This window comes from Phodopus roborovskii, unplaced genomic scaffold (assembly GCF_943737965.1).
Source record: "Phodopus roborovskii unplaced genomic scaffold, PHOROB, whole genome shotgun sequence".
Classification (NCBI taxonomy): domain Eukaryota; kingdom Metazoa; phylum Chordata; class Mammalia; order Rodentia; family Cricetidae; genus Phodopus; species Phodopus roborovskii.
Genome location: NW_026126563.1, coordinates 7,155,774 through 7,179,208, shown reverse-complemented (window position 1 = coordinate 7,179,208; position 23,435 = coordinate 7,155,774). Strand labels below are relative to the sequence as shown.

Genomic DNA, 23,435 nt, shown 5'->3' with positions numbered 1-23,435 from the left:
ACAAAGACTAAAATGTAATAAACAAGAATAATGGGGTATTAACCCAAAGTCACAAATTAAAAAGCAACTATATTAGGTAAACCAAATATTATCTAATGAGGGCAAAATATTTTCTACCTAGAAATCTAAAAAGTGCAATCTCTGCTTTTCCAAAGTTAAGACCCCATGTTCATGTCCTTGGCAAAACCACAATCAACCAGCTCGGCACAAAGTATGATCAGGATGGGTGTGGCCAAGGCCAAATACTGCCTTTAGGAGACAGATGAGGGGGCTCTTAAAACAATGAACCACCACTATCCATACTGATAAATCTGCTCCAGTAAACACTCCTTCTGGGTGTTTGAGCCCCCCCCCCAGACTAAAGGGACAGCAGTTCCCTGGGGGCCTCCCAGACTTGCCTGGGACTGGCACCAAAGGGCAGTGCCGTGAGTACTCTGCAACCCCACCCTCCGGCTGTATGGCACAGGTTCACTGGCTCACTTGGTGAGCAGGGTGGGCAGGGCTCTCCTGTGCTGCCCCTGCTAGTTCTGAAGCGTTAGGCCGCTCTGTAATCTTTGCTTGCCTCTTTCAGTAAGCGGCCTGAGTGGCAAGACAAAGAAAGCATTGGGGACAGCAGAGCTAGTCATGCTGGAGGCCACAGAGTGACCGTGACAGTTGAACGGTAAGCACACAGACGCGCCGAAGTGGCAGCGTTGGAGCTGAAGAGCTCAGAGCAGCCGGGACAAACAAGGGGAGGCCGGAGGATGACGAACAGGAAGGAAGCTGACGAACTAGAGAAGAGAAACCAGGCCTGGGTGCTGGGAGACTTGGGAGTCTGATGTCAAGATCGAGGGAATCCTGGCATCCAGGCCTGGAGGAAGTTCCAATGCCAACTGATGCCAACATCTAAGGAATTCTAAATCCCTAGGCCTACAGAGAGCTGGGACTTGTAGAGCCTTTACAAACACTTGGAGAGCCAAGGGCCCGCCCGGCACCCCAGGCTTGGTGGAGAACTGTTAGCAGCATGGCGCCACCTGCTGCCACAGCTGTAGCTGTCCAGGCCAGAGCAGAAGAATTCCCCCTTCCCTGCTGGCTGTGGCACCAGCTCTCTCCAGGCTCAACGGAGGAAGGGAAGAGGAGGGAACACTCCTGACCCAACTAGTGAAGCAAGTCACACTGGGCAAATGGAAATGCACAGAGTGGTAAATACCTCACAGACTCATGGCTGGCGTGCCTGCAACACTACAAACCCATAAACATAGCTCCATTCTAAGAGTCTGAAGAGTTTTTATTTTATTTTAAACCAATCAATGGGCCGGGGAGATGCTCTGGATGAAGAAGGCACTTGCTGCCAAGTGTGCTGACCTGAGCTCTGAGTCTGATCCTCAGGAACTACATAGCGAAAGGACAGCACTACTCCTGTAAGGTGTCTTGTGACCACCATACTTGCTCTGTGGAATGTCCCATAAGCCCACACACCTTCCCTCTAAGAAACAGGTGCATAAACGTAACACAGAAAAATCGAAGAAGGCTAAGTACCCATATGGAAGCATGCCAAGAAGAAAACTACAGGCTCATGTTAGTCAATACACACAACCATTCACGAACTCTCACCAGGAAGGAGAGTTCGTGTCAGAGGGAGGAGGGAGGGATGCTCCTCAATATGACAAGGAGGATGCACCAAACCCCACAGCTCTCCACAACCTATCAACAAGGCAGTACTCCACCCAAGACTGAGAGGAAGGCGCTAACCCTCGCTCGGTCAACGGACAGACACAGGTAGGAAACAGAGCCACAGAAACGCACTCGCCTGACTTTGAGACTGCAAGTGGAGGTCAAGGAAGAAAAGGGCATTTGCAACAAAAGAGACTGAAGCAAGAAAGCCCCACAGCTCAGTGAGGCGTGGTGTTGCACACCTGTGATTCCTGAGTGGAGAAGCTACTGCAGGAGGAAAAGGGTGATGTCTCAAATGCTAGCTATCAATCCCCCCATAACCTCACGGGGAAGAAAGGGGGTGGAAAAAGACCTCTCCCAACTTCTACAAAGAGTGAAACAGTAAAGTGATTGTCATGCAAACATGAATACCTGAGTGGGAGTCCTCAGAACCCTGGTAAAAGCCTGGCATGACGGGGCACACATGCTCCTTTAATCCCAGTGCTGGAGAGGCAGACAGGTAGACCTCTGGAATTCATTGGTCAACTGCTTACTAAATCGGTGAGCTCTTGTCTAGTGAGAGACTCTTATCTTAAACTATAAGGTTAAGAGCAAATGAAGATGCCATGGGGCACTGACCTCTGGCCTCCGCATGCATTCCTGTGGGGGGGTGCGCACACCCACACCCCCCCCATACCACCCTCCTTCCAAAAAACCAAACCTGACCGAAAACATACCATATCTTAGTATATACTAATGGTTAGAATTAAACACCAGAGAAATCTGAAGGTTGGCCTATCAGTAATGAACTCAACAATGAAAATACAATTCATAAAAAGAAAAGCTGGTAAGTAGAACTTCAAAAATTCACAAAGCAAAAACTCTCATCATTCTATCAAAGGCCTAGTTCAAAGGTGCAAAGACAAACCACAGTGGGCTGCGAAAATCTCATTCAGTAAAAACATACAGAGGCTTATGTTAACAGTAATAACCAAACAATTCAATTAGAGAATACGCAAAGTCCTTTCACCAAAGAGTAAGCACATTCAATGGATGTTCCTAGCTCAGTGTCCCCCTCAGAGCCATGTTAGGCCTCTCCCTGGGCTCTGGCTTCCAGGCGGGACCCCTTTCATCTTAGCACGTTCAGTCAGGCTCAGGGGTCCACCTCTTCATATGGCCAATGGGGACCTGATTCAAACACCCTGAGGGAGAGGGGTATCAAGTGGAGGTCACCTACCAGCTAGAGACAGCCTCTTCTCAAGCCACCCATTCACTGTGCTTGAGTGTCATTGAAGAGTGCCTGCAGATGGCCCTGGCTTCACTCGGTGACAAGTCTGGGAGACTCCACTGTACTCTTAGCCACCAAGTACCAAGCAAAACTTACAACTTCACAGCCTGGGTGACAATGACCCTCAAAGACAGCGCTTGGTGCTGTTGCCAAGCACCCTGTCACAATGGGTCTACTAGAGTTCCAGGCCCCGGATGAGGCTAACTGCCACTCTCGTGGAGGTAACACAGCTAAATTCTTAGAAGTTTAGCAGGCACAGGAGCTCTGTGACAGACAGAGCAGGAGCTACACAGGCTGTAGGATGGGTGGGTTACTGGTCCATTTCACCGTGCTGGATGGGGCCAAGGATTCCCCACAGTCAAGGATGACTGGCTGCCAAGGCCGCTGTGGGTGTCTGGAATTGTGGTGGGTATGACTATAAAAGAGAAAGTCACCTGGTACTGACCACCAGCATGGAGAACTCAACCAGAGCACCCTTATTTGTTCAGTGGCTCAGCATACGAGACTCAGCAGAAAGGAAGCAAAGTCCAACAAGGACTGGGGAGTCTCTAGTTTAAATTAAAAGGGAGTAACACATGCTAGACTTCTTTACTCAGCAGATGAGGAGTCTGGCAGAGAGGGTCTGACCAAAATGGGGTCAAATCCCTCAGCTACATTCCTTAGTGGACACAAATACCCACAAGGAGAGCATTCGTTTGCATTTGGATGCTCCTGCTCCTCAGACATCCAGTGCTGTGTGCCGACATGTAAGCCGGGAAGAGAAAGGGCTAGGGACTCTAGGTTTCCTTATGTAAACTACTCAGCTCATCGGCTTTTGAAGTCAGGGCCATGAGTAAGAAAGTAGTCTGGACATCTGTTGCCCTCGCAAGTGTGGACAGCTAGAGTAAGGTACCTGACAAGTTACCTGGCAGCCCACAAGGTGCACTGGGCTGAGATGATGTGTCAGTATGATGACACAAAGCCATTTTCCATTATAAAGTTTCTACAACTCTAATGGACCAGGATAGGTTGGCACCTGGATGCACAAGACACTTCCGGTTCTACAGAAGAAAACACCAGCACAAGTCACCTCCCAGGACGCACTGCTGGAGACCAGAACCTGCTGTCACTGCAGCTGTAATAAAAGCTTTATTGAGGCGCAGCCTACCGCACTCCATTACTTTCTCTTGTCTTGGGTATCCCTAGTCTATTGACACACACTTCAAACAAAGCCAGGTAATTAAAGGAACAGTATTGCGCCTGACACTGTACTCACCTCAGACAAGGGGCCTTTGCTTTTTAGTTAAGGGAAAAGAAATGAGAGCTGAGTTGGTGTCCGCCGCGGGGAAGCAGACTGCACAGGTGATGCGCAGGTGCACACCAGCACATACTGACTTAGCGGCTGCTTTAAAGTCTGGAAGCACTGCTGGCCAACTGCAATTTAGAAACTGAATTTCAGAAACGGCCTTCAACCAGCTCCTTCCTGCCCCTTACCGGGTTATAAAAATACTGCAGAGCAGACAGCAACTGAGAAGTGGGCCCCTTGACCACTGGGACTTTGTGCAGGAAGGGGAAATACTAGAATGTTCCCAGTCCCTGACACAAAAGTCAAAACCATGGAGTGTCCATCAAGGTGTGAGGCGCTTCAGAACATGCCCTAGAAAGATTGACACCTGGGACTTCAAAACCCAATCCCAACCTCTGACCTCCAGAGAGCCAATCACTTAGGAGCAGTGATTAACTTGCTATGTTCACATAGAGTGTCCTCCACATAACCCTCAGAGGGAGGGCTCATAGAGATCTGGGATGGGTATGTCCCTACCTCATAGGGACAGGCTCTCATGCCCAGTCCAAACCCTTTCCAGCCCTCCCTCCCCCACACCCATCCGCCTCTCTGGGCTGACCGAGGCCACTCCCTCCAACTCCAATAAAAAGGTGTCTGCAGTCACCAGGGTCCCTCTGGGCCTCCCTCTCAGCTGTGCCTCTCAAGTCCTGGATGCCGTGGTGTGGATGCGGTGGTGTAACGCAGTACCCCAGAGAGGAACACCAGTGTGGGAACAAGTCACAGCCCAGCCAGTCATCGGGACTGCTCCCAAGCCAGCTATTACTGCCTGGTGTGGCAGCTTTATGATATGTTCAGCAAGAAAGAAACTGGAGTCCCCTCAGCTACTGCTTTTACTTGTGGGGCACAGCTCCTAAAGCAGAACCGGGGTCAAAGGGTACACACTCTCAGTCAGCACCGCCAGAGCCCAGCCAAATGCTGAGTCCACTCACACATTCTCAGCGAGACACAAGCACACTTCACGCCTGAATCTACAGGTGTCACAGGAGTGACATGTGGAGGCCCCAGTCTTCATCACACCCCGTTCCCACAAGCGGAATGCTCAATCTCTCTCCACTGCCACCGTGTCCCCTCTAGAGATCACACATGCACTGACCACCTGGGCTGCCAGGGTTCCAGCTCAGCCCTGAGGCCACACTTGCCCCGACTTCCTGCTGGGCACATCTGTGTCCCACATAAAGGACCTGCACACCTCTATGGTTACCTTAACTGGTTTAACCTTTTCTGTCACAGCACGCTCTGCTATGGAGGTAGGGATGGCGAACAGAGTGTCACTGCTGCCCGTCTGAGGTAGCAGCATTCTTTCACACTTTGATGTGGTATATATAGGGACATGTTCGTACAAGTATGTGCATGCGTGTAGGCCAGAGGCTGACATCATGTGTCTTCTCCATCACCCCCCACTTCATATGTATGAGACAAGGCCTCTGAGTGGCTCAGCTGGGCTGCCTCATCACTGACCCTCATTCAGGTAGGTACCAGCCATCAGTGGTACTGCAGCACGCCACTGTGGCCAGCATGGATGTGGGTTCTATACCAGCTGCTCCTTCGCCCACTCACCCTTTTTTACTTTTAGCCAAGACCTCAGACGTGAGGACAGCCTCGCCGTTTTAAAGGACGTGTTCACAAAAGAGTAAGTGTTTCACCTTAGGACAGAAAAGTATAAACAGTGCTCTCTCTGAACCAAACTCAGACTTCTCAGATTGTAGCACAAATGAATTGCTTGGAATCGTGTGGCTGCAAGCTCACGCCTGCTAGGCTCTATATTTTAGCAGGAGGTGCCCAAACTTCTGTTGTCCCCGTGCTCTGGGACCAGGTGACACTTCAGAGTGTGGAGAACTTGCCAAATGGTATTAATCACAACAGAATCCGAAAGGAGGCTCAGACTGAGCTGTGAAAATTCAAGAAACAATGTATAGCAAATCTATACTGAACTTCATTTCCCAGATAGTGACTTGACTGACTGAGGTGCCTGCTCCAGAGGAAAGTCCCTAGTTCTCCACGCCACTCAGTGAGGTCATGCACAGGCAGGGAAGCTGGGCAGGGTGGCACTAACCACGGCATCTCCCCTGTAAGCACGCAGGGGGCTTCCTAAGCTTTTTCTTGGCAAACCTTCACAAGACTAACCAACCCCGTACATCCTCTCTCAAAAGAAGAGCTCAGTAGACAAAAAGGACCAAGAGGACATAAACAGGCAGCTTACTGAAGTGCACTCTGGGAGTGAGACCATCCACAGCGAGGTTAGGCTGCGCCCAGAGCTCCTGCTCCCCTCTTCTTGTCCCACGGCAGCTCTATTCTTCTGGGTATCGGGGACAACCACAGCAAAGCAGATGCTGTGCTGTACTACAGTAAAGCTGTCTCTGACCTTGAGCTCAGTGACCCCACTCAGTGACGTGATGGTACAGACTAAAGCAGCAGCAAGGGACACACTCCAGCATTTGAGCATCTGAGTGAGTGACTAACTGGGAGGAAACAAGTTTCAGTGTCGATGACACTTTCTGTTTTGAACTGCAAAGCAGCAAGTACACTCAAGGCGGACCAAGGACGCAGAGAGAGCTGCTTCACGCCAGTCCTGAACAAACGCCTTGGCTTTTCTGCTTGTGCCAACCCTGCTTCCGATTGCCTGTGTGGCACTGAGGCCGGGCCACACAGGACTCAGTTCTTGCTCCACCCTAAAACTACTCTGCTGAAAACATGCAAACTGCTCAGGCCTCCAGGGCCTACTGCAATCAGAGCAGAACTAACACCATTATAGCTCTGGGCTGCTGACCACATAGGGCAACTACCAGGAATGATCTGGGGGCTCTGAAGGAGCACAGAGGGACGGGCAGGTGACGGTATGCTGACTGCAAGCTAACACTGCATCTACTGCCCCAAACTGTAGGCTCCTTATTTAAACAAGCAGGATGTGCTTCAGCTATAGAGGGGAGCCTGAGGAGCTCACAGGGATGGGGTGACTAAGACTGCACAGACAGAAAAGAGGGTCATAAGGGTCACTTGTGGGGCATCGCCAACCCAGCCATCAAATGACTTAATCTACTCAGTGCTCTCACAGAGCGTCTTCTTCAGTATGCGGAAGTCCAGGAGGCCAAGACTGCCTGCAGCAGGACAGATCTGCGAGGGGCCAGAGCCCTCCATGGGACCCTCCTCTGCTGGGCACCCGAGGACACTCGAGTACCATGCCAGCACTGGGCGTCCTGCAGAGACACATGGCTCACACAGCATATCCCAGAACCAAAGGGTGGGTTCCTCTACTTTCGGTTTTGTAACTCAGGACTAAGCAGAATAACAGAGTCCAGAACAAGCTGGGGAGGTGCTCTCTGCACTGGAAATCACCACTGTCAGGTAGGCAGGAAGCCCAACACAAACCTAACAGAGCCCCAAATGTCACTTCTTGTCTACACTGTGGTCCAACACAACCATCTTAATAGGTTCCGAAAACTAAATCTGAACACTTCAGATGCCCGTTTTCTCAGCAAAAGCAGCTTACGTGTGCCACAACGTACCTGAAGGAGGAAGGCTCCCCGTGGATAAGGGGAGCACTACAGGGAGCTGGTGCAGGACCCTGGGTGCCCATCCGGATGAGCTTGCCTGTGTTGGAGTCATAGATGCGAACCTCGGGGCCAGGATGGGCCTTGGAATGGATGGGTATCGGGTGGAACAAGGCTGCTGGGAGCACAGTCTGTCTGTCTGGGAAGGCTGCAGGGCTGTTACCCCTGTGGGATGAAAGAGAGGTTGTGGATACAGGAATGTGGCAATGGGGACCAGGGACAATCAGCAACTTCTGGATAGGCTCCAGATGAAAAGCTTCTTCAATTCCCGACTGAACGCTTGGCATAGAAGAGTTGTACTCGGACTCTAGAACATAACGACATGTGAATACAGCACGATGCTATTCTGCCAGCATCGCCAAGCCTGCTGTGCAGCAGGGCGCCTGGAGGAAGCCAGTTCTCTGTACTTCAAGCCTTGATATCTGCTTGAGCTGACAATGACCAGAAAGAGCTACTCTCAGCCGACTGACTGCCACTTGCCCTCAACAGCCAAATTTCTCTCATCACAAGTACACAAAAGATGGGAAGTTCCATTTCCCATGTATGTATCTTCCCTGAGGACTAATTCTGCAGACCTGCGCCATGGCCCTCATCACACTCCCTCCCTTTGGTGGCTTTATATACTTTATGAAATAGCCCTGAAGAAATGTACGCAAACTAGGAGGCACTACTCAATCTCATACTGCACTGCGCTAAGAGAAAACCCAGCTCTGATGCTTCTCTGGGTGTTAATGGTGGCTCATCTTTGACTTCACAGAGGAGCTGCAAGGCCTCGCTGCAGAGGTCAAGGACAGGGTGGACAGAACAGGCTCCTCTTGGGAGAGCTGCAGTCTTGGGGGCTGGATAGATAGCGTGTAACCGTTAGTAATGACTACCTTGAGGGGTCAGGCCTGTGAAAGATTATTCGGGTTAAGCTAACTGAGGAGAGGAGATGCCATCCCCAGACTCTCTGGGCTTGGGCCTGCACTGCCCAGAAAGGAGAAAGCTGGCTGAGCACCAATGCTTTTTTTCATTCTTTCTTCCTAAACGCTGAGCCAGCATGACTAGCTGCCTCAAGCTCCTGAGACCAGATCCTACCATGACAGACAGACTCGCTCCTCTTCTACACAGTTTCTCAGGGTGCTGAGTGTCACAGCGCCAGGGCAGTAACTAATGCCGTGGACCTTGGATGGAGACTCTGCAGCAACAAGGCTCTCCTCACTGTATCCAGCCAGAACTCCGCTTCCTACCTGAAAACGCGGCTGGATATGAAGTAGCCCTGCGTCTGCAGAAGCTCCTGGCCCAGCTTGGGAAGATCACGGAGGGGGTGGGGCACACCTGCATGCCTGCTTGAGGCTGGGTAGCTCAGGCAAGAGAGGCAGTGTGGAATAGGATGATGTGGACGAGAGCGAGCCTACCTGTGTGCCCGGGCATCATCGTCTATGAGCGGGAAGAGCTGCTCCTCCACCTTGTCCCAGCGTTCCAGGCAGCTCCACAGCCAGTCGGGGCTGACCACATGTAGGTGCTTACACTCCTGTGCCTGGCGCACCTTCTCTGTGCCTACAGAGACAACATGTCAGACTGCCTGCCCTTGTGGACCAGAGTGGGGGTTATATTCCCTAGGATGGAGGTGCACACGAGGCTTGCAGACAAGCATCCTCCTCACCACTGGGGTTAGAACCTCTGCCAACAGGAATTCTAAACTACACTGTAATCCTCAAGCTATCCCCTCAGACATCAGTTTTCAACTCCATCACCTCCTTTACCAGTCTGGCCTGACCCTGTCCCCAGCCTCTTCTTGTCCTTCCTGCGTGTATCAAGGGCCCTCGGAGGGCTCCTGATCACCTATCGAGTGACTCTGTGACCCCTCATTCTATCTCCAGCTGACCCTGCCCTATCCTCTAGTGCAGGACAGCTATTCTGCACACAGCTCAGTGGCCCTATGCTATAAGATGGGCAACTGAGTCCCCAGCTAACGGTCTTCAAGGAAGTCATTCTCTGCTAAGGAATAGATAGGATGAGCACATGCCCATCACATCTCATATCGTCCCTATGGCTGGTGTCCACAGAGAAAAGAGCTTCAGGACCAGGCAGCGCAGAGTAACCCAAGTACTCACACAGGTAGGTGTACACACAGACACAACCCAAGGGAGAGACCCGACTTGAAAGGGCGACAAAAGATGTTGCTGGGGTCTGAGAGCCCATCTGACCCCGCTAACGGGTGCCAACTGCCCCATGTACAGAGCTGGAGTCAATCAAACAAGACTGCAACCTTCAGGGAGACTGGGAATGAGCCACCCCAACAGCCAAGGAGAGCCCCAACTCACCGACTATCGTTGAAAGATAGCAAGGGGCAAGCGGTGCCTAGATACTAGCATGGGTCATCTCCATTGGGGGAAAGCCAAACTAGATAATAGCATGGGTCATCTCCATTGGGGGAAAGCCAAATTGCTTATGAAGACCATTTATAAGACAGGTGAAATGTATACAGGAAAAACTTTACCTGAAGTCAGTTATTAACAGAGAGAGAAAGAGGGAGGGAGGGGAAGGAAGAGAGAGAGAGGAGAGAGGAGAGAGGAGAGAGAGAGATGAGGAGAGGATGAGTAGGGGCGCACATGAGCACAGGTGCCAAGCACTGATGTGGAGGTCAGAGGACAGGCCCTGGAGGACAGCCCTGGAGGACAGGCCCTGGAGGACAGCCCTGGAGGACCGCCCTGGAGGACAGGCCTGGAGGACCGCCCTGGAGGACAGGCCTGGAGGACAGCCCTGGAGGACCGCCCTGGGGGACAGGCCCGGAGGACCGCCCTGGAGGACAGCCCTGGAGGACAGGCCCGGGAGGACAGGCCTGGAGGACAGCCCTGGAGGACAGGCCCTGGAGGACAGGCCCTGGAGGACAGGCCTGGAGGACAGCCCCGGAGGACAGGCCCTGGAGGACAGCCCTGGATGTTGCTGCTCACGAGCTTCTGGGGTCCCCTGTCTCTGTCACTGTATGTCACACTGTAGGAGCATAGAGATTATAGACATGCACCACTAAGCCTGGCTTTACATGGCTCCTGGGGATCTAACTCAGGTCCTAATAGCCATGTGGCGAACACTTCCCCATCTCCCTAGCTGGTCGCCCTGTTTTAAAATGTCATGATTCTTAAGAGTGCTCCATTATGACCTGGCCTGAAAAAGAGACTGAGCGGAAGAAGCTCAGAGGTGCACACCCACCCAGGAGCAGTGTTGGTTGCTGTCACTACCCGAGCCATCAGGGATGGCGGCACATACCAGCTCTGGCTGCAATGAGGTGAGTGGCCCTGTCAGGAGCATCAGGGTTCAGCACCAGCTGAGTGAGGACCTTGGCTCCCAGGGCCGTGGCATGATAATGCTCTCGGGTCTTCTCCACAGGAAAGTTTGTTGGGTGCAGACCACTGAATATCACAGCTACATCTGCCAGCACCTTGCTCTTGAGCTCAGGCACAATTTTCCGTATATCTGGAGCTTCCTCCAGCTCCTTCCTGAGGTATCGGTCATACTTTGTGTAATAGTCGGTGTGGACCCGGACTAGGATCTCCTCGAGGTGTATCAAATGGTCGTCATCGTCTGTGTCCTCTTCCTCCTCCTCCCCCACACTCTGGTCCAGGGACTCGCCCGCAGTGACACCCGACTGTTCACTGTTCTGTGACTCTGTTTCAGCCTCCTTCCGGTCCACACAGCCATTGCCCAGGCCACAGAGGCTGTCCCGTTCACCCTCATCCTGCGTATCCAGATTCGGGCGGGTGCTGGGCCCAGACTCTCCCGTGGGGCTCGCTGTAGGGCACCCCCCACTTGTGTCAGGGGACCCCCCCTGCTGAGCAGCTCTGGCTCTGTCCTGGGTGTCTGCAGGCTGCTGGCTTCTTTTCTCCTCGCTCTCCGCATCAGAAGCCGAGCAGGACCTCTGCCCTTCTGAGTCGCTGCTCTCGCTGTCACTGGACAAGTCAAAATTCAAACCCTGGACAGGGTCTCCCTGAGCGGGCTGGGTCCCTGGGGTGGACCCATTATCCCAGTCACAAGACACTGGGGGCTCTGAAGGCTCCGTCAGTTCGTGGCTGCTGGCAGGAGAGGCCCGGGTGAGGCACCAGGTGTCCTTCTCATGGGTGCTACTGGGAAAAGCTCCTGGTACCGCCTCACCACCATTGAGCTCCCGGGAGGCCTTCCCAAGGCCATTGCTCTGCTCCACCCCAGGAGCAGCCCGGCCTTCCTCGGGATCCTTCACTGACAAAGCTTGTTCCAAGATGTCCGCTCCTTTAGAAGAGTGATTGACTAAAGATACACACAAAAGGAAAGTTACTCTTACTCAGTGGTAAATAACTTTCAAAACTAAACTAAACCGTCCCCTCTCCAGGACAGCCTCAACTGTCTGTCCTCTAACTCAAGCCTCACGAAGGTTCTGATCCAAAAGTCGGACAGTAAGTAGCTCAGGTCTGTGGCCATGCACACTCCCTCTGCCTTTATAGTCCATGTGGGCGTGGCCTGCCAGGTCCTTCTCTCTCTACTTTAGTGACTATGGGAGTAATGGCATGCCTCTAAACACTCTTTTAAATTGAGTTTGGTGATACACATCTGTAATCCCTGTTTTTGGGTTGAGGTAGAGGATCCGGGCTACATTATAAGTCTATGTCTCAAAACAAACAAAAAACAAACAAATAAAAAGGGAAAAAAGAAATATGCATTTCCTTCAGACACTCTGGACATTTCCTGCAGTCTCCTCACAGGCAACAGACTGAGTCCTGCTTGGGGTTGGTTCTTACAAGGGGAGCAACTGTTCCCCGCACCTCACTTCCCCTATGGGATAAATAATCCACGGGGCGTCCTGTTTAGAAAATCCAGGAAGAAATGCAGCAGCACCACAGTTAGGTGCTCAGCCGGGAAAATTTAAACAGTATGGCATGGCTGCTGCTCCCCCACTTCCTCCTCCAGGCGAACCCAGGGCCTTGTGAAAGGTAGGTGAGCAGTATAACCATGAACTATGTCATCAGCCCCTAATAAGACTCTTAAATATTCTACTTTTCATTGCATAAACCCAACTGCCTCAGGAAATCTGAAATATAAAAAAAGCAAAAGAGAATAAATAAAGTCCATACTGAATTTATAAGTCATTATAGAGATAAAACGTAAGAGAAAAACATTTATCAGAATGCGTATTTCACACTGAGAAGGAGTTGCCCACCTTTTTTCCTCGGCTGAGGTTCCCGGGACCCAGGGGGTGCATTCACATCCCCTGTGCCTGGGAAGTAGACGTACTTCTTCACAGTTATAAGGTTAGGAGCAAACTTCCAGACATCTTCTCGGTCATCAATAATGCAAACCATTGAGTCTCCACAGGGAAAGAGATTTCTACAAGCAAAAACACGCAATTTACACAAACACCCATGTGCCAGTTACAATAGTCTTTCAATCCACGAAAAGGACAGTTTAGGACTCTCGACCACATACAGAGAGTACAGACAGCAAAGAGCACACTCCTTCAAAGGAAGCCAGCTATAACAGGGCTTTTGTTTAATTCACAATTTATCCTTTTTTTTCTTTTTGTCTAGAAAAAGTAACATTAAAATATTTTCCTCCACTGTGTGGCTCTCCAAAACAAACAACCAACCAAACAAACCCAAAAGTGGAAAACGGTGACTTCTTCCGTCACAGGTCAGAACACAGTTCTTGTAAACAAATGGGTTGGACCACATTCACAAACACAGGCAGGGCGCTGAGCCAGGGTTCACCTGGCACCTTAGGGCGAGCTGCAGCTGTCCCCACATTCGCTGCAGGTGGCGGCACGTGCCTGTCCAGAGTGACTCTGCTGGGGTCAACAACGACTGCGTGCGGACGAATCCCCCCATTTGCTCCTTCTACGCTGGCTGGCAAAGGTGAGGCCTGCTGTCAACTGAACACCCCGGTCTCTTCTCGCTACTAATAATGCGCACAGGTTTTAGGTCTCTGCAGAGCCCTTAAAGGTGAAGCATCAGAGGGGTCTGCCTGCGTAAGCCACACCCCTACACCTGGCAGAAACACGCTATAGAAATGAGCGCCACTTGACACACGGGAACGGTAGACACAGCCTTTTGGGGTAGAAATGGGAAATGTCTTGTGCAAAGTGAGGAAGTTCAGACACAACACCGCTTTCCAAGTAGGACTGAGGATGAGCTCGCCCTGTCACAAACGCTTAGAGAAGACAGGAAACCAAGGAAAGGTAACAGAACAGGAAGAAGTGGGAACAGCAAACATGTAGTAACATTTGGCTATTTAACTTGTGTTTTGTACACCAGTGGAGTCAATACCCAGCAAACAGCAACTCTGAGATGCTGGCACCGCCCCCCTCGTCCTTCGATTCAGAAAGCCACGTGGAGACAGTGACCTCTGCCAGCTGCTGGGGTCACACTGCTGCTTCCGACAGACCCTCCACTTTCTCTAGGCTACTTTACCTAACGAGCCCCAGACCTGCCCACTGTCTGGAAACTGAATAGTACGTAAGCCGTCCTCATGGTAATTCGGCCAAGTACATACCTAAGGTTTCCTGTTTTAGAAAATGGGTCAATGCATTCATCTCTAGACAATATTCGATGAGAAAAAAGCTTCTTCTCGGGGTCCAAAAAGCCTGTGGGATAAAAAGGATAGAGGTCACACTGCACAGAGCACTCCACAGTGACACACGGCTGAGACCTGCTCTTCTCTCACACACGCCACCACACCTAAGCAAAACCGCATGTGCTCTCTACGGTAACACTCACTTGAGGCATCTGGAAAACGGCCTGCTGTGTAAAGCCCAGGAGGAGGAATGTGGTCCCAGCATCCCCTAAGGACACTGCCCTAATGACCCCACTTCCTAAGGCTGAAGTAACCCATCAGCGCCACTGGTGTCCACGGTCGCCGTGGTGTGCACTGTGCAGCGCTTAGGACTTAGGACGCGCAGGGTAACGGCCACTGCACCCCTCACCCTGTCCAGTTCCCTCAGGCTCGGCATACAGTGTTCCTAGGACACTTAGGTTGGAAGGTAACGATGCCGTCTGCAGCTCTATTGGACATTGCTTTGCTCTCCGATTCTGTCCAACACGATTCTGATGGACTAGACACTGGCATTCCTCCCTAAAGCCACGGCTGCAAATGGAGCTGGTGCCCAAGGCTCAAGTGTCTGCCTAGACAGGAAGACCCACAGCAGCAGGGTTTGAGTTGGAAGCCCCACGGGCCAGGGTTACTAGCTGCCTCCTATGGTGTCACTGTCAACAACACCAGTACGGACACTGTCAAAGCAGCAAGCAGCACTGTCTCTCCTGCGTTCAATCTCTTCTCTCAACTTCATAGGGCGCCGCGGGGGTTATTAACAGGGACCTGATGCAGTAGCACATTAACTGAGTGTCGAAGGGTGAATGAGGGTGGGAACCAGATGAACCCAGGGTGTGGATTTGCTTAAGCAATGTCCTCTTGCTCAGTACTGACATAGTCCCTATGGCCCTGCGGGGTCTATCGGTCAGATCAATAAAACACAGTATCTACAAGGAAGGTGACTCTAGGCCAGTGGTTCTCCACCCTACTAATACTGTGTGACCTTTTAATACAGTTCCTCATGTATAAATTATTTTCGTGGTTACTTCATATCTGTAATTCTGCTACTGTTATGAACAGAAATGGTATCTAACACGTGAGCCCTGTGAAAGGGTCATTCCGCCCCCAAAGGGGTTCGAACCACAGGTTGAGAACCCATGCTCTAGGATTTGTCCAGCAACTGTCCTAAATAACTCTAAGAGCTAGAAGAACCCAAATTAGAAATATTGACATTGCTACTTGATGGGCAGGAGGCACAGGCTCACCCACAGAAGCCAATCCAAAGTGAGAAAAGTTTACTAATGCTGGATGCTCAGTGGACAGTTCTCTTATACAGAAAGAGCAAAATGAATGCAATTATTAAAAAAGAAACAGTTGCTATGTAGCTATGTGACAGATTTATTAACAACCACAATGATGTAAGAATCTTACGTGAGAAGAACATGGCATGGTGTGTGTGTATTTAGACAAACACACACACAGACACACACAGACACACACCATAAGAGGGAGTACATGTGGACATGATGACAGTGATGGTTATTTTTCTAATTTTTAGATTTTTCTGACACCTTTAACTCAAAAGTTAAAAGTAAAAAGTGCTCACTGAACCGGGTGTTTTCTTCCTTACACTCTGTTGATGTCTCTCCATGTCACCTGCCTAAAGCTTGCACCTTATCACTATTAGCCAGTGAGTCACTAATTACCACCCAGAGAGGCAAGGTTTCAGTGGGAAAGCCACACGCTTGGGTGTGGAGCTGCTTTTATACAGGACGCCTTAGCTGCTGAGGCTGCTACAGCCAATGACTGCAGACTGCGTGATTGGGAACCAACAGGGATCTACACATCATAGTTCTAGAGACTGTAACCCAAGACCAAGGCATGTGCAGCTCCGGTGGCAGGCAGGCAGGCAGGCAGGCGGCAGTCTGTTGATGGTACCAGCTCGCTGAGCCTTTGAAGGGCGGACAGGACAAACAAGCGCCCTGCAGTCACTTTCACAACCTCCCAGGGCAGCCAACTAATAATCACCTTGCTGATTACAGCTTAGAGTATGCAGTCAGAGCATGGGGCCCTTTATCGGTCTGAGATGGCTCACCTTCCTATTACACAATTACACAAATCTTCAAATCCTATGTCCCAGGTACACAGGAGTCACAACCTTAAAACACTGAATCACAGACAATATGGATCAGCTTTAACGTGGTTTCAATGTTTGTGATAAACACAGTATCAGTGTAGATTCCCAAATTATGATGAGTGTACATTCTAATGGAAGCTGCTGACGGCAGGGAGGCGTGATACGTCTAGAGTAGGCTGTGTGCAGTAGGGGCAGAGTCTGTGGAGGAGAGAGTGTATTTGGGGAGTCTCTGCTGTGAACCTAAAGTCGACCTAAAAAACAAAGCTACAGACAGACTAAATATTAAACAGAGATTCTAAAGAACCAATTCCATCAACAAAGACAGAGATCAATCTGTGTCTCTGAAGTGTGTGTGCCTGTGTGTGCGCGTGCTTTTGTATGATATGGATGTACTCATGCGTGCATGAGTGTGTGAAGGCCAGAGGCCAACACTGGCTTTCCTCCTCCCTTTCTTTCGTCGTTTTCTGTTTTGTTTTGAAACAGGGTACCTGATCCTACTGGCTCAGAAACTGGCTGGCCGTTCGGGATTGTAGTGGGTGCTGGAGGCCTGCTCTCGGGCCCCCTCACTCCTGCACAGTAAGAGCTGCACCCGCTGAGCCACCTCCCCAGCGACAAGACTGTGAATTGGAAAGTGCTCACTTGAACAAGTTCTGCAACTGCTACCTGCTCGGTAGCTGGAATGGAGTGTGTCCTCCCTCAGCATTCAGGCACGACTGAGTGCATCGGCTCAGAACTCATTCCCAAGACAGTGCTGCCGCCTGGTGGCCACTGCACACTAAGAGCACACGAAGCGACTGCAGGTAGTTCACATGTCCAACCAGTCCCTCAGTCCTCAAGTAACTCTCGATGGCCGATGGCCGGTAAAGCATTTGGCACTCACTCCAACAACAGCTCCAAAGCCATGTTTAGTCTGCTAAGGGAGGCGCCTTTAAAACGCACCCACACAAGTTTAATTCACCTGTGGTCTCAGGCAACTTCCCCACCGCAACAGGCAGTTCTGACCCTGGGTTCCTGCACCACTCCTCGTTTTGAAGAAGATGCCCTTGACAGCAGGAAATAACCTGCCACCTATATTCGTTTGTGGACCTCACACTGCTTGACTGACCTGCAATGGTGTGGGCATAGAGACGGCTGCCAAAAGTGAAAACATGCAACTCATACAGCTTGGCGATCTTCTCCAAAAAGTCCCTGCAGTGAGGCCGCAGGCGGGTGTGCAGCATGGGCTCACCCCGGCCCAGCTGGAAGTGGAAGATGCCCTGGAAGAACAACAGGCAGGGGTGAGCGGAGGGTGCGGGAGAACTTCCAGGTGGCAGGGCTGCGGCGGAGCTGGGGACCCCACAAGGTCTGCAGACGTCCAGGTCTGACGAGGGGCGGCACACAATGCACGGATGAGGCATGGGAAGGTGCATGATGATAGATGCCACGAACTACCACAACCATGTCAACCAGCCACGGTAATAACAGGCTGCAATGGCTACCTCTCATAATTATACCTGTCCATGACACTACTTACTATAAACAACCTGGTAACTACCGGTCACTATAACCACCTATCACTACTGAGGATCAACCAGCATGATAACTACCTGTGATAACCACAAGCAGGACAGGCTGGTGATGGCTGTTAGTGACTACCCAATCATGTCTGGGGATCAGTACTAGGTTGTATGTCCCATCTATGCTGTTATCTGTGGCATTATCTTAACCTGTTATTGCCTAAGCCTCTGCTATGTCACATGTTCTTACGGATCAAACGACAGAGCTGTAGCCTCCGTCCTGTACACACCCATGGTGGTTCTTGAGCTTCTAATGAGGGTACACCTGCCAGTGGCTTGATACACAGCTTCACTCAGGTACATGAGTGATGAATTAGTGTTCTAGATCACCTCACAGGCAGGTGAAATGTGTATTATACTCCCATTATTACTCTGCAGATAAGTGTGTTTTCCTTAGGGAACTAAGCTATGATCTGTTTACTTCTACTTATCATTATTTTCTCAGCAAAATATACTGACTTCTTTAACAATTAAAAAGGTAAACTATTTAGGATAGATACTCACTAGCTCTAATACAAACACACCAGGATGGTGAAACTGAGCTGTTAAAGACACGGAGTCAGAGATTCTAATCTTAGCTTCCCCTTCTCAACGGTAATCAGTCCAACAGCAGTAACATCAACCTCCACATTGGTACAGGCATGGATGGATGCCACAGCAAGAATAAGGAGCCCTTCCCCAAGTGTCCAGACTTCAGAATTGAACTCAGAGGATGAGGCCCAGGCCCTGGCTAGAGACGAGAAGAACCCTGGCAGTACTGATATTAGGAGAGGGCTCGTCCTGCCTAACCCATCCTACACGTTTAGCACACTTCCTCACATTGTAGGGACCTCAACCACAAAGTTATTTTTGTTGCTACTTCGTAACTGTGATTTTGTTTCTACAAACTGTAACGTAAATAGTATTTTCCAGTGGTCTCAGGTAACCCCTGTGGAAAGGGTTGCAACCCACAGGTTGGGAACCATTGCCCTATACAGATGTGCAGACCAGCACAGCAGTCCAGATCCCCTACAAGTGAGAACTGGTTCAGGCTGTCTTAATGAACTAATGTAAACTGTGCAACTCCAAAGGCACAATGAAAGCAACAACCACAGCAATGCATGTTACGACGCACAGGAGCTACGCCCTTCAATCGCTCCCCACACAGGCAGGTGCTGGGACTGAAATGATACACTATTCAGTAAGAACTTCTTTCACACCAAATACAGTGTACATTGTCCTGTAAGATTCCATGACACACAAAGAGAACTAATATGAGTATAAATATAAGCTGTGCTGTGGAGGCAGACATCTAGTCATAGTAGGCTAATCTTCACAAAACTCATTAAATGATTTTCATTGGTCACCATTATATCCACAGCAGTTAGTTAATTCAAGTAAAGGAATTTGGCTCTAGTGACCCACATATACTAGGCTGCGCTCAGCTTTTAGTATCTTCTCATCCCTAGACCTGGCACAGTAGGGCACATATGAAACTGTAATGGTAGACAAAATCTAAAATAATACTCCACGTGTCGCTTGCCCAACAGCTAATATTTTAAAACCCGGAACCTGACACTAGCCAGGCCTTTCTTGTTAATAGTCTGCATGACTACAGGCTTTAGGTCACCCCTCTCTAACAGGTACTAAAAGCTTTTCCCTCTTCAACTTCAACTTCCCGCAAGCAGTTGACTTCCCATTCAGGCTTAAGCTCAGTGTGATCCCACAGCTGGCCGCTTCCTACGCCACTCTGGGGAACTCAATTCCCTCATGGCGACGCCCAGGTTCTTTTCAACACACACCCAGATTATCCTCTGGATAATCATCTGGATTAGACATCCAGATACAAGGAACTCTACAGCATTCCTTGTGTGCCCCCCCCCACCATCTTCACAGGTCTCTAAACTCTTACACCCTGGGTGACCCCGGAAAGTGTGAACCTCACACAAAAACTCAATGCTAACAGTAAGGAGCCACTTTCAGTGGCAGCAGGCCCAGCCCGGACACAGGTACAAGATAATGTACTTTGAAATGTAATCATGGGGTGTAAGGCTGGCGTGAGAGCCACCATGGGAAAGCGGGTGTTACTCACTTTGTTGGACATCTGGGGACACTGCTGTTCAGTCGTGTGGATCAGGGTCTGGTCCAAATCAACCATGAGGACCAGTTTTCGGTTTCGATGCAGTCGTTGCTGATCTTCCCTTCCTAGTTTTTCAGCTTGCTAAAGTCAAAAAGGGACAGGGACAAATGACAATCTATGCATATCTGAATTAAAAATAAAATCCACTTTGATTAAGAAAAAACACAGAGCAGGTTCCCAGCCATCCCCACGGCCTCCGTGTCAGCAGCCTGTCACAGCATTTCTAAGCAGAGTCTGCTTCACGGAGAACTGAAGCCACCCCTGCTACTGTGTAGGCAGCATCCAGAAAGTCACCAAAACACTCAAAACTGAGAGCTAGGGGCTTCAATGCACCCATGTAGACACAGGTGTTAATGAACGAAAAAGAAGAAAGTCTTGGAAAGCAATATTCCAGATGCAGGTTGCCTATGAAAAGATGTCTACCAATGCAGGCTCCAGAGTTCCCCGAAGAGCCCGGCAGCAGCTGCTCCTCTCACCTCGGAGCTCACCATCAACTCTGGCACGCTGTGGACCATGGAAACAGTCGCCGTAGAAAGTGGCACCTGCTGCTTTCCATTTTTGCTCTGCAGCCTGTGAGTGTGGAAAGAGCATCTGGTTATCCATATGGAAACCTAACTGAGTGGCACTCCTTCACCAGGTAGTAACCAACACGCCTATCCTAGCACAATCTTGTGCAGACAGCGAAGTGAATGCTGCCTGTCTTTAAAAATAGGAAAACACTAGAAACTGGCTCTCCATCACACCTGCAGCCAGATATGCCAGTCATGTGCTCAGTGCAAGAGTCAACTGTCTGTGTAAACCAACGCAGTTACATGGAACCAACTAGAAATATGGCAGCCACTACCACCCACACTTGTCAATGAACAGAGATCACACAGCATCATCAGTGGTCAGCTACAGAGCATCATAAAAACAGGCCCAGGTCAAAGCTGTGCTACGTCATGGGAGTGGGGGGGGGGATGGGCTCCAGATGTAGAAGGTGATTTGCAGTGATTGCAGGTGAGGAGAAATACCGAAGAAGGGTACCCCACATAATTAGGGTGTCAGGCAATGATGGCTGAAAACAAAAAGGATTCTTTCCTTGGGAAACTGGCCATTTGGAGAGCCGAAGACTCCTGATCCTCATACTCACTGAGTCAGGTCCTGGCCACACTCGGCACACAGGCCCTTCATGACAACCGGATGGCTGCACCCTTCCAATCTCATCAGAAGCGCTCTGCAAAGACAGAAGCAAACATTAACAACTGAATCACGTTAAGAAAAAAATCTCTCGGTGTATCATCACATGGTGCGAGAAAGGGCACCTGAATGGGAACAGCATCCCAAGGAAGTCTTCAGGCTGGCTCCATCTGACTCTCAAATTACTCTAGCCAGGCCACGCCTCTACTGCTATGAAGAGTCTGAAGAGATGACATACAGATGGTCTCAATAAATACATGCTCACGATCCTCTCACGTTTCTGATAAAGAATGCATCAATACCAAATGCATAATTCCAAAATAAATTCTTGTTCCCTCCCACAGATGACTCCCAGTCCAGACCAGCTCATAGTCATCTGACAGAATTATAACATCCCTAGTTGTATGTTTGTTTTTCTTGAAAACAGTATTTGACCATGTAGTCCACGCTGACCTTGAACTCCCCCCCCCCCCACACACACACGCACCACTGCCTCAGGGAGGAATTACTATAGACAATTCTCAAGACTGTAAAAGCAGAGGCTGCACTCTGATAACCCAGCAGAGGTTGGCATCTCCAATACGGCTCAGCAGGGTCCTTGTCAGGCCCATGTTCGCTGCTGGGACCTTTCCAATTATTTCCCAGTGGCATGAAATTAAGAGTCTCTAGAAGCAGGATCAGCTCCCATTGACCAGAACTGGCTCCGCCCTGCTACACTCTCTGCTTCTTGCTCTTGCCTGTCCCCGGTAGAAGCTCCCAGGGTCCCACCTGTCACACTCTAGTCCAGAGCACCTGGCCCTCCCAGGGACCTGGCCCAGGGGCCTTCTACTGCTCCCTCACAGCACTGAAAGAGGTGAAGGAAGGAGGGACAAAGGGTAGACCAAAGCTCTGCCATGCAGGAACAATAAAGGGCATTTCCCTGGCATCTATGCTATTCACAAGAGGGAGAAGGCCAAGACCCAACACACACAGCTCCAGGTCCAGCCTCACTGAGGGTCTCTGCTCCCAACCCTGCCTTCCTGTGCATGAAGTTTGGGAGAGAGACTCACCTGAGCTGGGCGTATGCCCAAGGGCCTATACACAACCCAGTGGGGACAGGGGAGCTCTTCCACTGGCGCTGTGGGAAACCACAGGCAAGAGAAAGCAAAGCAAACGAGGGCCCCTCCCTCACACCTTCTACCACAGCTGACTTAAGACAGATCACAACTAAACACAGCCCAGTGCCAGGGGCAGGGTCTCTCAGTTTTTAGCCAGGGACCCACAGTCCTAACAAAGAGCTACTAGATCTAGCATGAAGAACCCTCACAAGTCAAATCAAATTGAATGGAACGCTGATTACTGTTGCTCTAAAATAAGTCTCCAAACCAATTAATAAAAGCTCTCAACTCTACTCTGTCCAAGTGGTTGTTTGAGGTTCCCTGTGTCTCTGTACAAACAGCAGGACCAGTTCAGCATTTTCCATAAGCACAGCTGCTAAATTCTGCCAGGACAAGTCAGCAACTTCCACATGGCCACACAGGCTGCACAAGGAAGCGCGTGATATGCCACCTCCTCCCCACCCTCCAGCAGATCACCCAAGTCCTACAACCTTATCAGTATTAATTCAGACACAGGAAGGTTCCTTGAGCCCCCAAGTGCCCCTGCCCACCAGCCTCTGTGGAGTCAGCCTGGTTCTCTCTCTCCTGTGCCTGCCTAGAAACCAGAGTAAGAATGTTTTACATGGCAGCACTGGGCTACCATCAAGGGCAGGGGTAAAGTTATAAACAAGTCTGCTGTGAGGACAGAGCTGGAAACATCGACAACCAAACACCTTGGTGGGTAACCGGTCCAGTTTGGTCTTCCCTGGGCCATGGGCCCAATATCAAAGCCATGAGCAAAAATTCCTCTGCAAACAGGCTCAGCTTCAAACACAGAAGGAACATTGCCCAACCTAAGCAGTGGGCTACACAACCTCACAAGCAAAGCCTATAATGTGCCTGCTGCCATACTGTACCGCCTGTGTCAGCTTGCTGAGCCTTCCCAACCCCATTTCTGGTGTTTCCAGGGCAGGAGCGATGGAGGCGTCTGGGGTTGGACCTGTGCCCCCAAAACACACAGACACACAAGTGTCAAAGAAAC

At 50.4% G+C, this 23,435-nt stretch overlaps 2 protein-coding genes across 4 annotated transcripts in view; one reads left to right on the top strand and one right to left on the bottom strand.

The window, feature by feature from the left end:
* Positions 1-23,435, top strand: part of Pard6g (par-6 family cell polarity regulator gamma) — a 1,244,350-nt gene that overhangs the window by 333,604 nt on the left and 887,311 nt on the right. The gene's annotated exons all lie outside the window — the stretch shown is intronic.
* Ctdp1 (CTD phosphatase subunit 1) overlaps positions 1-23,435 on the bottom strand; it is a 52,845-nt gene that overhangs the window by 22,405 nt on the left and 7,005 nt on the right. For both annotated transcript variants that reach the window (XM_051202235.1, XM_051202236.1), the window contains exons 2-10: positions 21,271-21,354; positions 20,615-20,708; positions 20,091-20,219; positions 17,569-17,719; positions 14,291-14,381; positions 12,963-13,129; positions 11,042-12,055; positions 9,190-9,331; positions 7,748-7,957 (exon numbers count right to left, since the gene is read on the bottom strand). In XM_051202235.1, the coding sequence (XP_051058192.1) occupies positions 7,748-7,957; positions 9,190-9,331; positions 11,042-12,055; positions 12,963-13,129; positions 14,291-14,381; positions 17,569-17,719; positions 20,091-20,219; positions 20,615-20,708; positions 21,271-21,354 (2,082 nt within the window). The remainder of the gene's footprint in view (positions 1-7,747; positions 7,958-9,189; positions 9,332-11,041; positions 12,056-12,962; positions 13,130-14,290; positions 14,382-17,568; positions 17,720-20,090; positions 20,220-20,614; positions 20,709-21,270; positions 21,355-23,435) is intronic.